Source organism: Pituophis catenifer, unplaced genomic scaffold (genome assembly GCF_029215685.1).
Source record: "Pituophis catenifer annectens isolate HBS135680 unplaced genomic scaffold, rPitCat1.0.hap2 SCAF_1, whole genome shotgun sequence".
In the NCBI taxonomy this organism is placed as follows: domain Eukaryota; kingdom Metazoa; phylum Chordata; class Lepidosauria; order Squamata; family Colubridae; genus Pituophis; species Pituophis catenifer.
The window spans coordinates 243078942-243097669 of NW_027256881.1; the positions used below are offsets into that span (position 1 = coordinate 243078942).

An 18728-nucleotide genomic window follows, 5' to 3' on the forward strand; every position below is an offset into this window, starting at 1 on the left:
CAAAGGGTTAAAATAGTTCAGCATTTGACTGGTCAATCAATATTTAAAATTAAGAATCAAGATAAAAGAAAAAGTATAGTTAAAGCTTTGAAAACATGTAGCTAAAACTGAGGCATGTTTAAGAATAGCAAGCAGCCAAAAGGAAAAGATGGGGACCCAATTCTCTGGCCACTCCTACCAGGAATTGCATCCATCAAGGTCCTGTTCCCATACAAGTCCATGATCATCAGAGAGTCGTCTTAGGTAATTCTTAATTGCTCCTGTTTGAATCTGGGGAGTGCTCCACCAAAAAGTTGGCTTTGGCAGCAAATTCATCTGTTCGTTGTCAGGAGAAAAAAGATGCCTTGCCGCTCAGCATGTCATTTTTGGAGGACTCCCCAGAAGTATTTCTTTCAAATGACCAATGTCTTACCCTGTTGTAGAGAAACCAAATGAAGATAAGATTTCAAGACTGTGGAATGTATGATAAAGAGTGAGAATGACCAAACTAAAGACTGCTTGAAACCATCAGCAGCAAACGGAGGAGCAGTTTTGCAGGCACATGTTGTGCATTTGGAATGTTTCCTGTTGGTAGCATCAAGAGGGAGAGGCCATCCAGAGCCTCAACAGGTGCAGTGTAAGACATACCAGCCATCTTAGGTAAGAGCTATCATCTTTTGGTGTGCAAAGTTCATTTATTTTATTTTCTGTATTTGATGTAAAATTATGCTTGGACAGAACAAAATAAATGCGACTGACAAGTAGGGGATAATTATTAAGCTAGACTGTGATCCTCCTGGCCTGTGGTAAGATTAAGTCTTCAAACTGAATTTGAGTAACTATGTCCGCTTAGGGTCTTTTGGCTGTAATATGGAAATTGTTTGCTATTACTTTCTTGCAGAATGATTTTTCAATTTTCTAGTTTAGCTTATTGCCTTGATATTCTCTGGAGGTCTCCTATTCAAGTACTGATGAAGGATCACTCTGCTTATCTTCTGAGCCCAACATAGAGCAAAACTGTGGGAAATTTTCTATTTTCTGTGGGAACCCCCTTCCTCTATGATTGTTTGCACATGAGGTCAAGATGGCTTGTATTCTCATGGCCTTTTTCAGGTTCTTGAAACAGTTTAGAAACAATTAAATTCAGTATAGAATATATCCATTTAAAATGCATCAGTAACATGCAGTATAAAATTGGAAATAGGAATAATTCTCTAGAAGCCTATCAAATTAGAAAGATTTTATGTAGTCTAAGAAAGTTGGCATTTAGAAGAGGTTCTTTAAGCCTAGATCTCCACAGGAAGGATTTTAACAAACTTACCCCAGGCTTTTCTGAAAAGCCTTGAAACAAGATACCTGTTAGACATTTTACATTGAGGCTATTTTTAATTTTCTGCTAACTTTTTACTTGAAAGCAAGCCCCCCTGAGCATAAATAGAGGCTTAGGTTAACAAAATTCTAACATCCACTGTGAATTGCGGCCCAGAACTAATCTGGAATGATACACTGTGTAGCAAAATTAGCATATTCCTATAGTTTTAAAAAAATTGAAATAATTAAGATAAAATTGTTTCAATTGAATTGGTATTTCCAATGTTAATTGTGCATTCCAACAAAGATTCAAAAACACTGATTTATACTATGGTTTTTATATGATTATTTTTACAAAATAACCCAACAACCTACCACCTCCCAAACAAACCCAATTGTTTGCTATATATATTGTCTACATTTTGCTCAATATTTGTTTTTCTTGCAGCTTTTGACATGAAGAAAGATATAGATGCTTTAATAGCAGAAGAAAGGGCAGAAATCATTGCTAAGTATGAGAAGGTATAGAATTTATTTTGTCCATTAATTTGCTAATAAAGAATTTCAGGGAGCTTGACCATATGTCCCAAGCAGGATTCTCAGTATTTAGCTACCCCTCCAGCTGTTCATAAGAATGTAATTGACAATGCAATGACAATATGGATCATTCCTTGAAACTGCTTTTATGACAGCTGTTTCTCTCCATTGAGGCAATGTTTTATTAGTGGCAGTCTGTTGAAAAAGCCAGTTTGCAAAATATGATTTATTTGGGGGCTGTCTATATATGGAAGCATGAAAGTGTAACTTTAAAAGATTTAAATTTAAAAGATCATTCCCAGCTTTATAGTGAAAGGTACTGGTGAAGGATTGCATGTTGCAAATCTGCAGGCACGTGACCAGAAGGCATTTTATGTAGTGCACTCATCCATGATACAGTAATGCCACTATGCAAAAATAAGTGATATCAGATATCATCTGATCATGTACAAATCTATCTATCTAACTCTATCTATCTATCTATCTATCTATCTATCTATCTATCTATCTATCTGTCTATCAATTTTACATGAGTTAAAATCCATCAGAACTGGTTTTATTTTTATATATACAGTATAAACGTATATACATATTAGTACATAAACATACACACACACGTGTGTGTGAACACATAAATATACACACATACATTCATACTATTCATATTCATAATATTCATATTACCATATATAGCTTTTTAAAATAATACCACTATGACAAAACTTCATATTGTTAGGCTCTTTTACAGGGAGCTTCATTGTGCCACTTTCCTTTTTTTACAGGGAAGGCAAGATGGAACTCAGATTGATCCATGGGAAGATGCTGACTTTGCTCTTTACAAAGTTACAGACAGATTTGGGTTTTTGCAGTAAGTTTTTTGTGATCCCCTTAATACTTTGCTAAAACGAAGTATGTTTTATTGACATGGTTGTTTTGAGGCTCCTCCATGCCTTAGATCGGTCTTCACTTATCATTGTCATGAATGTACTTACTACTACATGAGCAAGTCAGTTGTAATCTTGTATATAAGAGTTTCAGCCATCATATCCTAAAAAAGTTCTGACAAAGCTTGATCTTTCAGAATTAAGCATGCAGAAATGTCAAAAACTGCTGGCATAATCAGAATTCCTGAAACCATGAAAAACCCTTTAAGGGCATTCAGAAAAGTTCCAGATTTCTCTGGCAATCCAAAGATGTGGGTTTTTGCATTTGGAAATATCCCAATCTTTTCATTTGGTGATCCCTGTTGTAGAAATTATACTGTTATAGAGTATAATCCAGTTTAGCTCTCTTTCTGGCAGAACTGCTTGTGTCAGCAAAACAGCATGTGTATTATCTCTTTCCCCTTGCTCCACAAACTTCATGTATCCCCTGATTGAGCCACTAGAGCACATACTTTGAAGATTTTGGAGAGGAAGTAAATGTTTGCTGCTTGAGCAGACTTCAATATTTTTACCATTGGAAACAGAAGACATGTTGTTTTAACCTTCCTTTTTTAAATACCGTGTTTTCCCGAAAATAAGACTCTGTCTTATATTTTATTGAACCCTAATATAAGCGCTTGGCATTATTGCCATGTGCTCAGAAGTCCAATTGGGCTTATTATCAGGGATGTCTTATTTTGAGGGAAACAGAGTATATAATATTCCTGCCTTCCATTCCCACAGCAACCCTCTGGCTTGAGTTGGGCTGAGAGAAAGAGTGATTGGCCCAAAGTCAGCTAGGTGGCTTTCATGTCTAAGGCAAGGCTAGAACTCAAGAGATTCCTGGTTTCTAGGCAGGCACCTTAACCCCTACATCAGACTAGATCTCTAATGTCTTATGTTGTATTATTATAATATATTATATATTGCTTCTTTCATATGTAACTCAGTTAGGTGTTTGTTCCGAATTTTAATTAAAGACCCAAGTTAATGAAAAAATATCAGCTAATATATTAGTTAATCATTGACCATCTCTTTTGGGCATAATTTAAGATCTCTGCCTTTCCTTATGCATTCTTATATCACACATTAATTCAATCTGACTCTTTCTTTTACTTTTTCAGTGAGCATGAGCTACCAATTCATAGTGCTCTGGAAGAAAAGGCAAGTTTTACAAGCTTTATATTCTGTAAAATAATTGATGGAAACGACTGGTCTATATGCCTCATGCATTACTGTCGCATCTCATTTAGCTGTTAGGGTAACATTTTTGCTCCTCAGAGCTCTGGTTTCAGACCCCAATAATATGGTGCTTCCTAGTTGATCAACAGTGTACAGTTGTCATTTAGGAAAAGGCTCAAGATAATGAACCAGTAAAGACTATAAACTAAATTACTACTTTTTTTTAAGAACAGAGAATAAATTGTCACGAGTGTTTCCAGGATTGCTGTGGCTATCTGCCTACTTACAAACAGTATGGTTTTAATCAAGCCATCTACTGTTGCCAATTACCTGCAAGCCTTCCCCGCCCTAGTTAATTGCAGGTTAACTCCCTATATAAGCAAGGACCTTTTGCTTGCTACTCGGGCCTAGTCTTCTAGGCCTAAATGCACGGCTCCTGCAGGAAGCTTGGTGCAATGCTGCAGATGGGAGAAGAATGCAGATAAGGACTCCAGACGTCGTTACAGAGAGACTCCCACAGATGCTTGCCTTTTGCTGTTTTGTAGCACGCAAGCTATCATCGGGACTGCTGTTGCTGGACCTTCTTCCTCCCACAAGCTTCAAGAAATGTTTGCTGTTTGAACTGTTTTTACTTCAGGTGACTTTCAGCTGTGAAGCTCGTGCTGCTCCCATTATGATGGCCTTGATGATGTATCGACGCCGAAGCTGCTTACCTTCATGCTAGCTTTATTCTTTTGTGAACTGTTTCGGTATTGTGGAGAGGGATCTAGGGAGATAGCCTTGCTTCACATACCCAGATAAGACTTTGTTTTTAATGTGTTTTCTTAAAGATATAGTGCTTTTTAAATGTTTTAAAGTAAATTATATTTTTACACAAGACGCCTTTGTCAGAATCATTTCAGTCTCAGTGTGTTTACTCATGAGCTGGTTCACAGTCCGGGGTACCCCTCAACCCCATTTCGTCACATAAATGAAATTAAATAATTCCTTAGATGTTCAGTATAAAACTACTGTTTGTTTATCTTGTAAACACCATATGAGTTCATAGTCTTATTAACCTGGATATTATATTTCCATCTTTCTTTTCTTCCTAAATTCTCCTTCATTTTAAAAACACTTTTATAGCAAAAAGCTCAGGAGATTGAAAGAGTGGACAAATGGCTGAAGATGTTAAGAAAGTGGGGAAAATACAGAAACAGTGAAAAGGTAAAAACAGTGACACATTTTAATAATATTACTTTTTTTTTTTCTTGTTCCTTTATTTCAAGGAATATTGAAAGTTCTTGTTGAACAACTCCTAGAACTACTAATGAAAAGGCTGGTGCAGCTCTTTCATTTACTCTCCGTGAAAAGATCTTGAAGAAATATATGGGAAAACAGAATTAAAAATAGACTTATTTATACCAAAATCTTATGAGTGAGATAAGCAGGTACACAATAGAAATCTCAGCTAAAAGAAATCCACATGGAAGGATCAGAACAGGAGGTTTTAGTTAAAATGTGAACTGTATTTAAGATGTTTCTTTCAAGAAATTTAGGACACTGAAATGAATTAGAATAAAATAAGACTAAGCCAAGCCTATTGTAATGATGGAGAAGAAATATATGCAATTTAACATAATTACATATTGAGAATTATTTCCAAGTTGTAGGTATATTGTTCTGTTTTTCTGGAATCATCTGAACATTCAAATATGATGGTACAGATGAAGAAGTGGGAAAGACAATCATTACAAGAGAAGCAATTGTTCTTCTGAACGAAAGTAAATATCAGAGAGGTTACTTTCTGTATAATAGAGAAGTGCCAGCTTTCTCGACTAGGAGAACATTAGAAAAGTTCATTATACTTCACTTACTGTATTTGAGTTGCAGTCTAGATTTTGTACTTGTTTCTCAAGGAAGTCTAGGATGCTTCAGTTTTTTCTTCCTTTTCTTTTTGTGGTCACAGTTTCTTATATTGTATTCTATAATTTCTACATTTACTGTTACTTCATAGTTAAACTGTAATAGTCTGAACATTTTATAATAATTGTGTACTTTATAGTGAAAATATATATATGCACAGTGTGTTTGGTCTCCTACCTGACCTTCTCAAGCCTGAAGTGGAAATCTGATTAAAAGAATCCACATAAAAACAGAGATGTATGCATTGTATATTATTACTCTCTATGTTTGTCCCTCCCTCCCTCGCTCCCTTTCTTCTCCTCCTCCTCCTCCTCCTCCTCCTCCTCCTCCTTCTTCTTCTTTGTTCTCGTCCCTTCCTCCCTCTCCCTCCCTCCCTCCCCCCTCTGTATTCCACCAATTAATTTTGTGCCGTAATTAAATTTCAATCATTTGTTGTAAATGTCCATCCGAGAAAATGTCCTAGTGTGCAGAATGAAGTGATTGAGTTAATTTTTTTCTGAACTTGTTCCAATTTATTAAACTCCTTGGAAAGTTGACAATTTGATCAATGAGTTTATGAGCTTATTCACTGCTCTTTGGCTATATTTTGCCTGTTCCATTCCTTGCTCAGTCCAACTTCATTCTTCTACATTCAACATTCAATATATCAAAGTCAGATAACCACATCTGTTGAAAATTTGATTCCTCATTGTTTCTATGTGGACAAACAAGATAAGGCATTTTAGCTTTAAATTCTACATTATGTGCAGTTCTCTCCCCCCCCCCAAAAGCACTGAATTATTAGTGAATAACTCAAAAGCTAATCCAGCTATTCCAATTTAGAACAACACTTTGTATATTATTTTTTAATTTTGCTAATGGAAGTTGGACTCCCCTTTGTTTTACTGCATTTTCTTCAAGTGACAGAGACGTTGCAGACAAGGTACAAAGTCTGCAAGATAAGTTTTAGATATCTTGATGCCTGAATCAGAAAATAAAATGATCTTTAAAATTATATTACGGTAGATTATAAAACAAGAAAAATATAAAATACATATATATTTTGAAAAAGAAAAAAAAATAAAGCAATGAAAACAAACACAATGGTAATATATTATATGAGATATGTGTGTGTGTGTGTGTGTGTGTGTTTATGTGTATGTATGTATGTACCAGTATATGTATGTGTGTATGTATATGTATGTATATGTATGTGTGTGTGTGTGTGTGTGTAGGTAAGAAAACAATAAAAAAGATCTCATTAATGACTCAGTATTTAAAACAACAATGGAACCTTGCCCATAGAAAATCATATTGATTCTCAGTGCATATTCCACTCTATTGATAAAGACCAGTTCAAAAATTAATGCATGGCAACCTATCAGTATTGACTAATATAAAGTAAAATATCCTTTTCAATAACTGTGCAGGGGTAAATCAATCCATTTCCAGGCTGTGTGTGTTTGCATTTGCTCCCTCACAAAATAAAATTTAAAAATTATCAGATTTAAAAGCTTATTTTAAGGATGCAGTTTAATCTGCAGATGGGAAGATGTAGATCAATGTGGATTATATTTCAATTCATAAAGAGAAAATTATTTAATTATTCCAAGTATAAAATACTGCCTAGGATCAATGAATGATAAAACAACCTTGAATTCTATATGTTAATTCTAAGAGGTGAAGTTAGGATCTTAGCCATTGGTTTAAATGACAAATTTCTCTTTGAAAGTGAATGAAATAAATCTTTATGTTCGGTTTTGGGATTGGGGGAGTCTCTGATGCATCAGCAGGTGCTTTCATATTGTATCAACACTAGCTTCTGTTGCCAATGACTCATCAAGATGTACTTTGTGACAAACTATACCCAAATTACATTAATTAAATGTAAATAAACATACGTATTGCCTGAAACTCTCATCTTTTGGACAGGATTTCCACCCAAACTTTGAGTCATCTGATAAACTACTCAGAATATTTGAAGTGAAAATGTCTGTTAATCTGTGCTTCAAATGTTAAGACACAGATTTTTTTTCTATGCATAATATGTTAATCATGCCGGGTTGCATCTGCCAAAGGAAATTCAGAAGAAAGTAGTTTTTGGTTAGCTCTTGATGATTGGACCATGATCACACTTTTTTATATATATATATATTTATAGATGTTCCGCAGAGTTTATAAAGGGATTCCCCTCCAAGTACGAGGTCAAGTCTGGTCACTCTTACTGGATATTGAAAAGATTAAGATGGAGAATGAAGGGAAGTATGAGGTAAAGTATTTTATAATCCATTATAGCAATATAAAGTACACCAAATAAATATCCAGCCTCAGGTTACCTGCACATATGATAAACCAGTATTTATTTTTTCCCTTTCCCCAAGATTAGGGGAAAGTGTTTTTAGCCATAAACCTCCCCGCAAACTATTTGTAATTATGTTATTGCCTCATGGAAAAACGTAAACGTCCTTCAACGTTTAAGCATTGTGTTCTACATTCCCATTCTTGTTCACATGGGAATGTGGTGGCTCATGTAGTTAGGACACTGGGTTGGAGGTTAGCAAGCCTGCATTCAAGACCCGAGTGCAAGTGCTGCTGTGTGGCGAGGTGAGCTCCCATCATTTATTCCAGCTCCTTGACATGGACATACACTCCCCCCCTCCCCCGTGTCTCCTGGGCAGAAGTGATGTCAGTAGCTAATCCTTTCAAACCAGAAGTGCCTTAAAGAAACGGTACCGCCAATGTGAACAGGACAGGAATTTCTGTTCACATAACAGCAACATTGTTCTTGAAGAGTAGCTCAGTCACCGCCCTTGGCAGCCATGAACAAACCTAGGGCTTTCTAAAATGAGATAAAGGAGAGACTTCACCCCAAAGGCTTTCTGTGGAATCAGTGGTGGCCTTACAAACAAGTTCACAATTAGCAAAAATTAAAATTATAAAATTATGAAAAGGCTGTTAGATTTCTCAAATGCCCAACCTGGGGAAGATTGAATTTCAAGTTTCAAGTAGAATCCAGAATTTCAAGTTTCTAGTTTGGAAATGTTGTAAAGGATGGAAGTGGCTCTCTGTGCCCAATAGGCAAAACTATCCAAATTAAGAATTTGCTCTGAGATGAGTTCCTGGACTAGGAAGACATTGGACTATAACCAGGGATGGGTTCTACTTACCTTTACTACCTGTTCGCAATGAGGCCGCATGCGCAGAAGCTTCCTGATGACGTCCGGGTCCGTGGACAGAGCCTCTTGCCGGTTTTACTACCGGTTCTTGCGAACCGGTCCGAACCGGGGGCAACTCACCACTGACTATAACCATCTAACTCTACAAGTCACCTTCCACCCCGAAGTAAGATTTAGTGTGTTTTATTTCTACAAAGAAAGAAGCAGCCAGGGACTTTTATGTATTCATTTCAGTAATCCATAGACTGCTGATGCTGGAGATTATATCTGTTAAAACTACTGTAGTCCAAGAGGATTTTAGATCAAAGGATGGGGAGAAAAGGGAAATGTTGCAGTTACATTCTAGTTGATAAATGAGTTCTTCTATTAATCTCTTAACCGAAGTATCTCCCCCACGTCCCCCAAAACACACATACAGATAAGTTTGGGTAAGTAATTTAACATGTTTAAAAGTTTTGCAATGCAGAACAATACCATGCTGGAACAGAGTGCCGTAGCCATACTTCAAATAGTCCAAGGACAAATTAATCAGATTCTTGCTGGGTCAAGTGAGGCCAGGCAGCAAATCCTCTGGGAGAGAACTTCTCCAGTAGTGCAATAAGTTTGTCCCAGCAGTCTGATGCTTGCACTTCACAGTGTTGTTGTTTGTCAGCAATATTTGGTATATTCTCATTCAGTGAGGTGGCAGGTAATCCTTTCTCTGGTATTCGCAGATAGGGGCGTGTTCAGTAAGCTTCAGAGTATGGCATCTACAATGTAGAAGGCTAGAATGACACTTTCACTTCTGTAGAAATAGATTGAAGTCACTTATCAGACTAGTGATGTCTCTCTTTTTTAGTTGATTAGGCAATTTATGCCTTACATTGGCCAGTTTAACACAATTTCAAAGGGACAGAAGCCATGCTTCCTGCTAGGAATAGTTCTGATTCCCATTAGAGCATGTGGGAAAACCTTTGGCCATTAAAGGTAATTGACAGCAGTAACTTTAGTCAATTACATGTTAATATCTCAGTTCTGCCACTCTTCACAAATGTAATTCTGTGGCTGAAATGGGGTGTAGAATTACAACTTGATAACCTAGTGGTTTACAAATAGTCTTGTTAACCTTACTGCAGGAGCCCCCATGCCACAATCTAATGAGAAAGTCAAGCTTTATCTAAGGATGAAGTCAATTAACAATTTATTTGTTACAGTGGTGAACTATTGATGACCAATAGATAACCTCACCATAAAAAATATTCTCCTTTGTCTGGAAGCCTAGAGACATATTCCTCTTAACTCTGCTTTTCAGTATTTATAAGCATTTATATTGAGGGAGAAAAAAAAAACCGTGTCCATTTCAATTTCACATGTCAGACAAATAGTAACATTTTTTGCAGTGTGTAGCTTTTAGAAGCATTAGATTGATATCTGCCCTTTCAGGATTTCTCTGTGGAGAACTTTGATTGCCTATCACCTATCACTGAACACCTGTCTCCCCGAAGAAGCTTTTGCTCTGCTTCCTAATCAGTATCCATTGCTACTCTAGGTTTCTGCTTGGAATATCAAATACTTTGATGAGCAGTCCTTTTGCAAATCCTGCGGAACTGTCAAAATCCAGCTATGATAGAAATACCCACACCACCACTAAAAGATTTTGTTATGAAAGCAGGCAGATCAGGGATTTATTTATTTATTTGTCAAGTACGTATTAGATAATATATATAAGTATAAGCATGAATTGAATACATAAAATGAATACAAATAAAGGGAACATTAGGACAGGGATGGTAGGCACGCTGATGCTCTTATACACACCCCTTACAGACCTCTTAGGAATGGGGTGAGGTCAACAGTAGACAGTTTTAGGTTAAAATTTTGGGGGTTTTGGGATGAAACTGCCATCAAGTTTGGAGTGGTTCACTTTAAGTTTGTATCTATTGTGTGCTTGTGTATTGAAGCTGAAGTAGTCATTGATAGGTAGGACATTGTAGCAGATAATTTTATGAGCTACGCTTAGGTCATACCGAAGGCGGTTTAGTTCTAAGTTTTCTAAGCCTAGAATTTCAAGTCTGGTGGCATAAGGTATTTTGTTGTGAGCAGAGGAGTGGAGGACTCTTCTGGACACGCTCAATTGTATTAATGTCTGATATGCAGTGCAGGTTCCAGACAGATGAGCTGTATTCGAGAATTGGTCTAGCAAATGTTTTGCATGCTCTGGTTAGTAGAAGAAGCATGCAAGATTAGGTTTACAACTCTTAATTCCTTTTTGGCGATGTTACAGTGGGCTTTGGCACTTAGATCATTAGATACCAGTACTCCAAGGTCCTTGACAGAGTGAGGGTCATCTACAAGGCTGTGTCAACTCAGCTTGTATTTTGTGTTCTGATTCTTTTTGCCACTGTGTAAGACAGACAGGGATGCAAGAGGATCATTCAAATTTCCTGTCTGTTGGGATATATTTGAGCACTCTTGCTTTCTTTGTTAACTAAAAGTAACAAGAGTTCTTCCTTCAAAACTAAAGTCACCATTTGCAGGTCTGTACTTGAAAAAAACGAACCATTTCTTTAGGAACACAAACAGAGTCAACTCATAAAATAAATTAAAATAGACCTGTAATCAATATTGATTTAGGCATGGCGGTGGTAATCTGGAATAGAATCTGAAGTTTAAGAGTTTGTGTTTACCGCAAGCCTTCAGGAACCACTTACAAATCTGCTTGAGTAGATACACCAGCACAGATAACAGGAATTGACTTTAAAAGCTACACTTAATGAGATTGCATTATTTATTGATTGGTTTCTTTAATAAATATACATGACTAGTTTTCAAGGTTGCCATCTTTCCAAAATACCTTTCAATTATAAAGCATACAGTTCCGCATCAATATAAATAGTTAACTTTAAACAATGAAGGAATGGATTATCAGCAAAGGCAGTACGGTATATATAATAAATATTTTCCGCTAAAAGCCAAGTAAATTAGTCCTTTAAAAAAAAAAAATCAGTAATTTTGACATGGTCCAGAGCAGTGATGGCTAACCTTTTCAGCATCGTGCTGAAACTGTAGCTCATGCGTGTATGCGTGCGTGCACGCCAGGATTTGGAAAAGAGCAGCTGGCTGGTGCGCACGTATGTGGCAGCCAGCTGCTCTTCTGGGTTCCGTCGTGTGCATGCATGCCGGATAACTGGTCCAGCATGCATGCGCACCAGCCAGCTGCTCTCTTTGGGGTTCCGGCACACATGCTCCAGTTTCGGCACTTCAGTATGTGCGCGCCAGAACCTGGAAGAACAGCTGGCAACAGTGCGCGTGCCCACAGAGACGGCTCTGTGTGCCACCTCTGCCACGTGTGCCATAGGTTTGCCATCACGGGTCTAGAGTATAAGGGTATAGGCAAACATTTACATCTTTAAAAGTCTTTTAAGATTTGACTTTAAAAGTCAAAATCAGCTATTTGAATTGGATTCAGAAACACAATTGATGCATTTTTAACACAAGTGGTGTAATAGGATTTGCCTGGCTAATGAACTGGGGATTAAGATTCTTAATCAAAGACAGCCCCATGTAACTGGCATTTTATTAGTCCAGTTTGGACAGTGCATTCCCCTGGATTGGGTCAGAGCTGCCATGCCAATGAAGGGATAAAAAGAAATGATCCTTCAGTGGAGTGCCAATTTAATCATATTTTGCAACCCTATATTATTTTTAATAGTTATACTGCTATTGAAAATAAAGGTAATTCTCATGCCCTTAACATTCACGCTAACCAGGTTTGGAAGGATGATACACTGACATTTTAAAATTAAGTAAATGGCTTGATTCTTTGTAAAACGTAGCCAATTCAGCATGGTGTGACAAGTTAAAGGAAGTGGGATAGATTAAACCAGATAGTGACACAGATTAAGAACCTGTTTCTCTCTATTTATCTTGGCCATTGCAACCTCCTTACAGGATGTTACTATTTGGCCATGTCTCATAGCAAGCGAGCAGAATAAATAGAAGTCACAAGCTGTTGAACTAAGCTCCTGGGGAATCTGCAATAACTAAAGGACTTATAGTATAATAGACTGTAGATGAACATAAATCCTGAGAATCGGCTATTCATAATCCTTCCTATCCTTTTTGTCACTTGATATTTATATGGAACAAAGTTGGAGTTAGAGAAAAGCTTTTTGTTTAGGGGAACATAGAACATAGGCTTTCTTTGAAATCAGTGGGCCTTTCTACATTTTATTGTTCATTTCTTTTCTCTTGGCAACCCTTTTGGGAACTCGAGTATTCCTTGATTACAGGTAGTCTTCAATTTACGACCACAAGTGAGCTCAAAATTTCCATTGTTAAGTGAGTTGCACCCCATTTTACCACTTTTGCCACACCTGTGAAGTGACTCAATGCACTTGTTAAGTGAATTGCGCAGTTGTTAAGCAAATCTGGCTTTCCCCATTGACTTGGCTTGTCAGAAGCTAGCTGGGAAGGTTAGAAATGGTGATCGCATGAGCCCAGGACAATGCAGCTGTAATGGTCCTGTGAAAACTGGTCATAACTTACTTTTTTCAGTGCTATTGTAACTTTGAAAGATCGCTAAATGAATGATTGTAAGTTGAGGACTACCTGTACAGTTTTTCCAGTCAGAGTATCTGCTTGGTATTTCCAGCAGTGAAATATCTTTTTTTAAAATCTGTGGTCAGCTAAGAGGAAAAAAAGCAGGTATGTTGGGAATCAGGATCATGTCTGGCCTCCAGAAATATTGACTTCTATATAATTCACCTTTTTCTTGAGTGTAGATAATCAGGAATTAATTAGCCATTAAAATACTGTTATTGTAACACAATTTTGGTGTTCAGTAATACAAAATGTTTGGTGTTCGTGTGATCTGAAGTATTAAAAGGAAAAGTGTCTTGTATGTTTTATGGCAAATATATTTATATATATCCCAGAATTCCCCAGAAGCATGTTGTAATGGGGAGGAAGATGATTATCTTTTCCCTTTCTCTCTTGTTTGTTGACTGGTTTAAAGTCGCTTTATGCCCAGAAATCTACCACCTCTACTTAAATTGCTTTTTGAGATGAGGCTTTCTCAACCAATTTACTTCAGTTAGTTATTTAATTAGTAGCATATGCTGAAAACATCTCCATTTACTTTTGAGTATAGAAGTAATTTAGTAAGGCCACAGGTCTCTAGCCTTATGTGCATATTACTTTGGATATATTAATCATCTGTGCGTTTTGCATGTGTATAAATGTATTTAAATCATGCCTGCCACATAGGGCAAGAGAACACTCTATCCAATTATCTATTTATAAATCAGAATTTTGTTAACCAGCTTACAAACAAAAAAGACTATGTCAGCAAATTTTCTTGCTGGATTGTAAAATTTATTTTATTGCAACTAAAACCTATTTTATCTATAGCTTTTTACAATTGAATAATAAAGAACTTCCTTCCTTCCTTCCTTCCTTCCTTCCTTCCTTCCTTCCTTCCTTCCTTCCTTTCCTTTCCTTTCCTTTCCTTTCCTTTCCTTTCCTTTTTATATAGCCATATACTTGCTTACAATGTAATGTGACATACATAATCATTAATAATCCTTATAAAAACAGCCTAATGAATAATAATAATAATGTAGAAAAACACATGAAAACATAAAGACATGAAGTGCTAGGTTTAGTGACCAATTCCTGAATTCTCTCTAGTTCAGAGCACTGGAGACAGAAGTCTTTTTCCAAGGCCAGGTCTCTCTGTGTCTCTCTCTCTAATTACAAAAAAAAAAAAAAAAAGTACTGACCACACTCTCTTACTATGGGAAGCTGAACCTTGTAGAGTCATATATCTGTGGTTTTGGAGAATGAAGGTCCTCCATGCAAGCAAATAGAAAGGTTTTGAAAAGTTGCTCCAGAAGCAATCTAGCCCAAGGGCCGGAAAAGTTTTTCACTTCTGATTTTAAAGTTCTAATACTATAATTCATCCTGATTTGCCCAGAAAATGAAAGAACAAGCCAGAAGCTTCTCATCAGAAATCAAACAAATAGATCTGGATGTCAATCGCACTTTTCGAAACCACATCATGTTTCGGGACCGCTATGGAGTAAAGTAAGCTTCTCATATAGGGATCTCATTTATTTATCTCTGATTGTTTCTGTTTGTTTGTTTTGTATTTGTAGAAAATAAATGTTGGTTTATCTCCATTTAATCTTTTGTGGCTGGTGAAACTTCTATCTGTGGAACAGAGAATTTTCTTGGTCAGTTTAGGATATTGATTTCCTAATTTCATCAGAGGATGGAAGGCAGAAACTGGCAGATCACATCATCCTCTTTATAGTGTTTGGCGTTAACGGGTGATAACACAGAGTCCTTTTCTTTGCTGAAGGATTCTTAAGAGCACCAGACCTATATTTGATAAATCTATCAATTGAGGAGGAAATATTGGTTCTTATTTTATTCTAAAATCCTAAGATATTTCTGAAGTGCTTTTAGTAGAGAACAGATTAGCTGGTTTATAAAGGTGCCAAAAAACTAATGTTAAGACACCCTCTTGATATTCTTGTGTTTTTTTTAATATAGACAGCAAGCTTTGTTCCATGTCCTGTCAGCTTATTCTGTTTACAACACGGTAAGAAATTGAACATTACAAGAATCTGACATGTTTTTTTATTTGACAATAAAGGTTAAGATTAGATTAAGAGGGCAAAGCAGACTTTCACAATGATATTAAGCAGATTAAATATATATAAAAAAGAATCTTATCTAAAACCAATGTACACTTTTATGAAAGACACAGACGCACAAAATCATTCCCACCTTTGTTCCAACTACTGTGTAGATAATCCATGATTATCTCCTCATAGGAGGACACACTCTGGACTTGATTTTTATCTCTGGTCAGTGGCTGAATGATCTTGGTAGAGGGGACTTAGACATTAAACCCTTGTCATGGACAGATCATTCGCTCCTTCACTTGGACTTTCCTACCGCTTGCCCCCGCCGCGGGGAGACGGAACCGACTAAATGGTTCCGTCCCAGGCGCCTGATGGATCCAGAAAGGTTCCTGACGGAGCTTGGGCCATTCCCTGAGACCCTGACACACGACTCGACTGAAGAGCTGGTGGCCGCCTGGGAGAGTGCAGCCGCCGGAGCTTTGGATCGTGTCGTGCCTTTGCGGCCTCTGACCCGATGCCGATCTCAATTGGCTCCTTGGTTCTCTGAGGAGCTGAGAGAGATGAAGCGTCGGAAAAGACGCCTAGAGAGCATTTGGAGGACTAGTCAATCCGATTCCGACCGGACACAGGTGAGGTCTTATATCAAGACCTACCTAGTGGCGATAAAAGCGGCGAAATCTAACCATTTTTCCACTCTTATCGCATCTGCAGAGAACCGCCCAGCCGCCCTGTTTAGGGTGACCCAATCCCTTCTTCGGGGGGGAGTGCGGGAGGATCCCTTGCAGGGTCGAGCTGAGGATTTTGTGCAATTCCTGCACGATAAAGTCGCTCGGATTCGGGAAGGCTTGGACTCCGACTGGGCGAGTCCGGGGGAGGAGACGAGGGTAGGTCTTGAGAATATTATCTGGGAGGAGTTTGATCCTGTGGCTCCCGAGGATGTGGACAGGGTTCTGGGTAGGATTAGTGCCGCCACATGTTTATTGGACCCGTGTCCCTCCTGGTTGGTACTGGCCTCCCGGGAGGTTACACGAGGCTGGCTCCAGGGGATTATAACTGCTTCTCTGAGTGAGGGTGCCTTTCCCGCCGCCTTGAAAGAGGCGGTGGTGAGGCCCCTCCTCAAGAAGCCTTCCCTGGACCCGGCTGAATTAGCCAACTACCGTCCGGTCTCCAACCTTCGTTTTGTGGCGAAGGTTGTTGAGAGTGTGGTGGCACGACAGCTGCCCAGGCACCTGGATGAAGCTATCTATCTAGACCCGTACCAGTCGGGCTTCAGGCAGGGGCACAGCACAGAAACGGCATTGGTCGCGTTGGTGGATGATCTCTGGAGGGCTCGGGACAGGGGTTGCTCCTCTGTCCTAGTCCTATTAGATCTCTCAGCGGCTTTTGATACCATCGACCATGGTATCATGCTGCAGCGGTTGAGAGGGTTAGGAGTAGGGGGCACCGTTTTGCGGTGGTTCTCTTCCTTCCTCTCCGGCCGCTCGCAGTTTGTGTTGGCAGGGGGGCAGAGGTCGACCTCGAGGCATCTCGCATGGGGAGTGCCACAAGGGTCGGTCCTCTCGCCTCTTCTGTTCAACATTTATGTGAAGCCGCTGGGTGAGATCATCCGTGGTTTTGGGGTGAAGTGTCACCTGTACGCTGATGATACTCAGCTGTACATCTCCACCCCAGACCACCCCAACGATGCCCTTGATGTGATGTCTCGCTGCCTGGAGGCCGTACGGGCCTGGATGGGGAGGAACAGGCTCAGACTCAACCCATCCAAGACCGAGTGGCTGTGGTTGCCGGCGTCCCGATATAGTCAGCAGGTGCCATCGCTGACTATTGGGGGTGAATCCCTGCCCCCCACAGAGAGGGCTCGCAATCTGGGTGTCCTCCTGGACGCACGGCTGTCTTTAGAAGAGCATATGACGGCCGTGGCCAGGGGGGCCTTTTATCAGGTTCGCCTGATCCGCCAGTTGCAGCCCTTTCTGGACCGGGATGCCTTGCGCACGGTCACTCATGCCCTTGTCACCTCCCGGCTGGACTATTGTAATGCTCTCTACATGGGGCTCCCCTTGAAGAGCACTCGGAGGCTCCAACTGGTCCAGAATGCGGCCGCGCGGGTGGTTATGGGCGCAACCCGCTGTGCCCGCGTGACACCCCTCCTGCGCGAGCTGCACTGGCTTCCGGTGGTCTTCCGGGTGCGATTCAAGGTGTTGGTTACCACCTTTAAAGCGCTCCATGGCACAGGACCCGGGTACCTTCAAGACCGTCTTCTGCCACCAATAGCCTCCCACCGACCAGTCCGTTCCCACAGAGAGGGTCTCCTCAGGGTGCCATCAGCCAAGTTATGTCGGCTGGCGACACCCAGGGGGAGGGCCTTCTCTGTGGGAGCCCCAGCCCTGTGGAATGAACTGCCCCCGGAAATACGCAAGATCTCTGACCTCCGGGTGTTCCGCTGCGCTTTGAAGACCTTGTTGTTCCGCCAGGCAGGGCTGTCAATATAATAATTTTAAATTGGGGTATTTTAAATTTTAGAGTTTTTAAAGCAGCCAAATCTATTTAATTATTTTAATTTTTAATTATTGTTGTGTCTTGTGTTTTAAACTGGCTGTACACCGCCCTGAGTCCTTCGGGAGAAGGGCGGTATAGAAATAAAATTATTATTATTATTATTATTATTATTATGATGCTTGGTCTAAAAATAAGAAAAGGAATCACTTCTGGTACAGACTAATTAATGAAGATGAGATCTCTTAAAATTGCAATCATTTATATAACCTCTGTTTATTTATGCAAAGGAATGGTATAATTCTTTCTAAATAGTTGTGACTTTAGTCAGATGAGTATGTTGGTTAAATTCTCTGCATGGTCTTTTTTACTTTGTTCAGTGATAACCTCATGGTCCAGGACTCCAATTTGTTATAGTCCCTTGTCTTATTTCTAGTCAAAGGGCACAGAAATGATAGTGTCTTTAAATTACATATAGAATTCACTGGCTCGATGTGCCAACAGGAATTACTTAATTTAATTAATGGAATTAATTAATTATATTAATCTAGGTGATCCAAGGAACAGGAAACACATTTTTTAATGTTTTTACCGAGATGGTGTTTCTTCCT

The 18728-nt window shown here is 39.0% G+C and overlaps 1 protein-coding gene across 2 annotated transcripts in view; it reads left to right on the plus strand.

Annotated features, from left to right (window-relative positions):
• Positions 1 to 18728, plus strand: part of LOC139308744 (USP6 N-terminal-like protein) — a 92350-nt gene that overhangs the window by 56431 nt on the left and 17191 nt on the right. For both annotated transcript variants that reach the window (XM_070932556.1, XM_070932548.1), the window contains exons 2-9: positions 423 to 639; positions 1739 to 1812; positions 2610 to 2695; positions 3875 to 3914; positions 5058 to 5138; positions 7978 to 8085; positions 14949 to 15058; positions 15530 to 15578. In XM_070932556.1, coding sequence (XP_070788657.1) covers positions 1747 to 1812; positions 2610 to 2695; positions 3875 to 3914; positions 5058 to 5138; positions 7978 to 8085; positions 14949 to 15058; positions 15530 to 15578 — 540 coding nt within the window. In that variant the 5' untranslated portion in view covers positions 423 to 639; positions 1739 to 1746. The remainder of the gene's footprint in view (positions 1 to 422; positions 640 to 1738; positions 1813 to 2609; positions 2696 to 3874; positions 3915 to 5057; positions 5139 to 7977; positions 8086 to 14948; positions 15059 to 15529; positions 15579 to 18728) is intronic.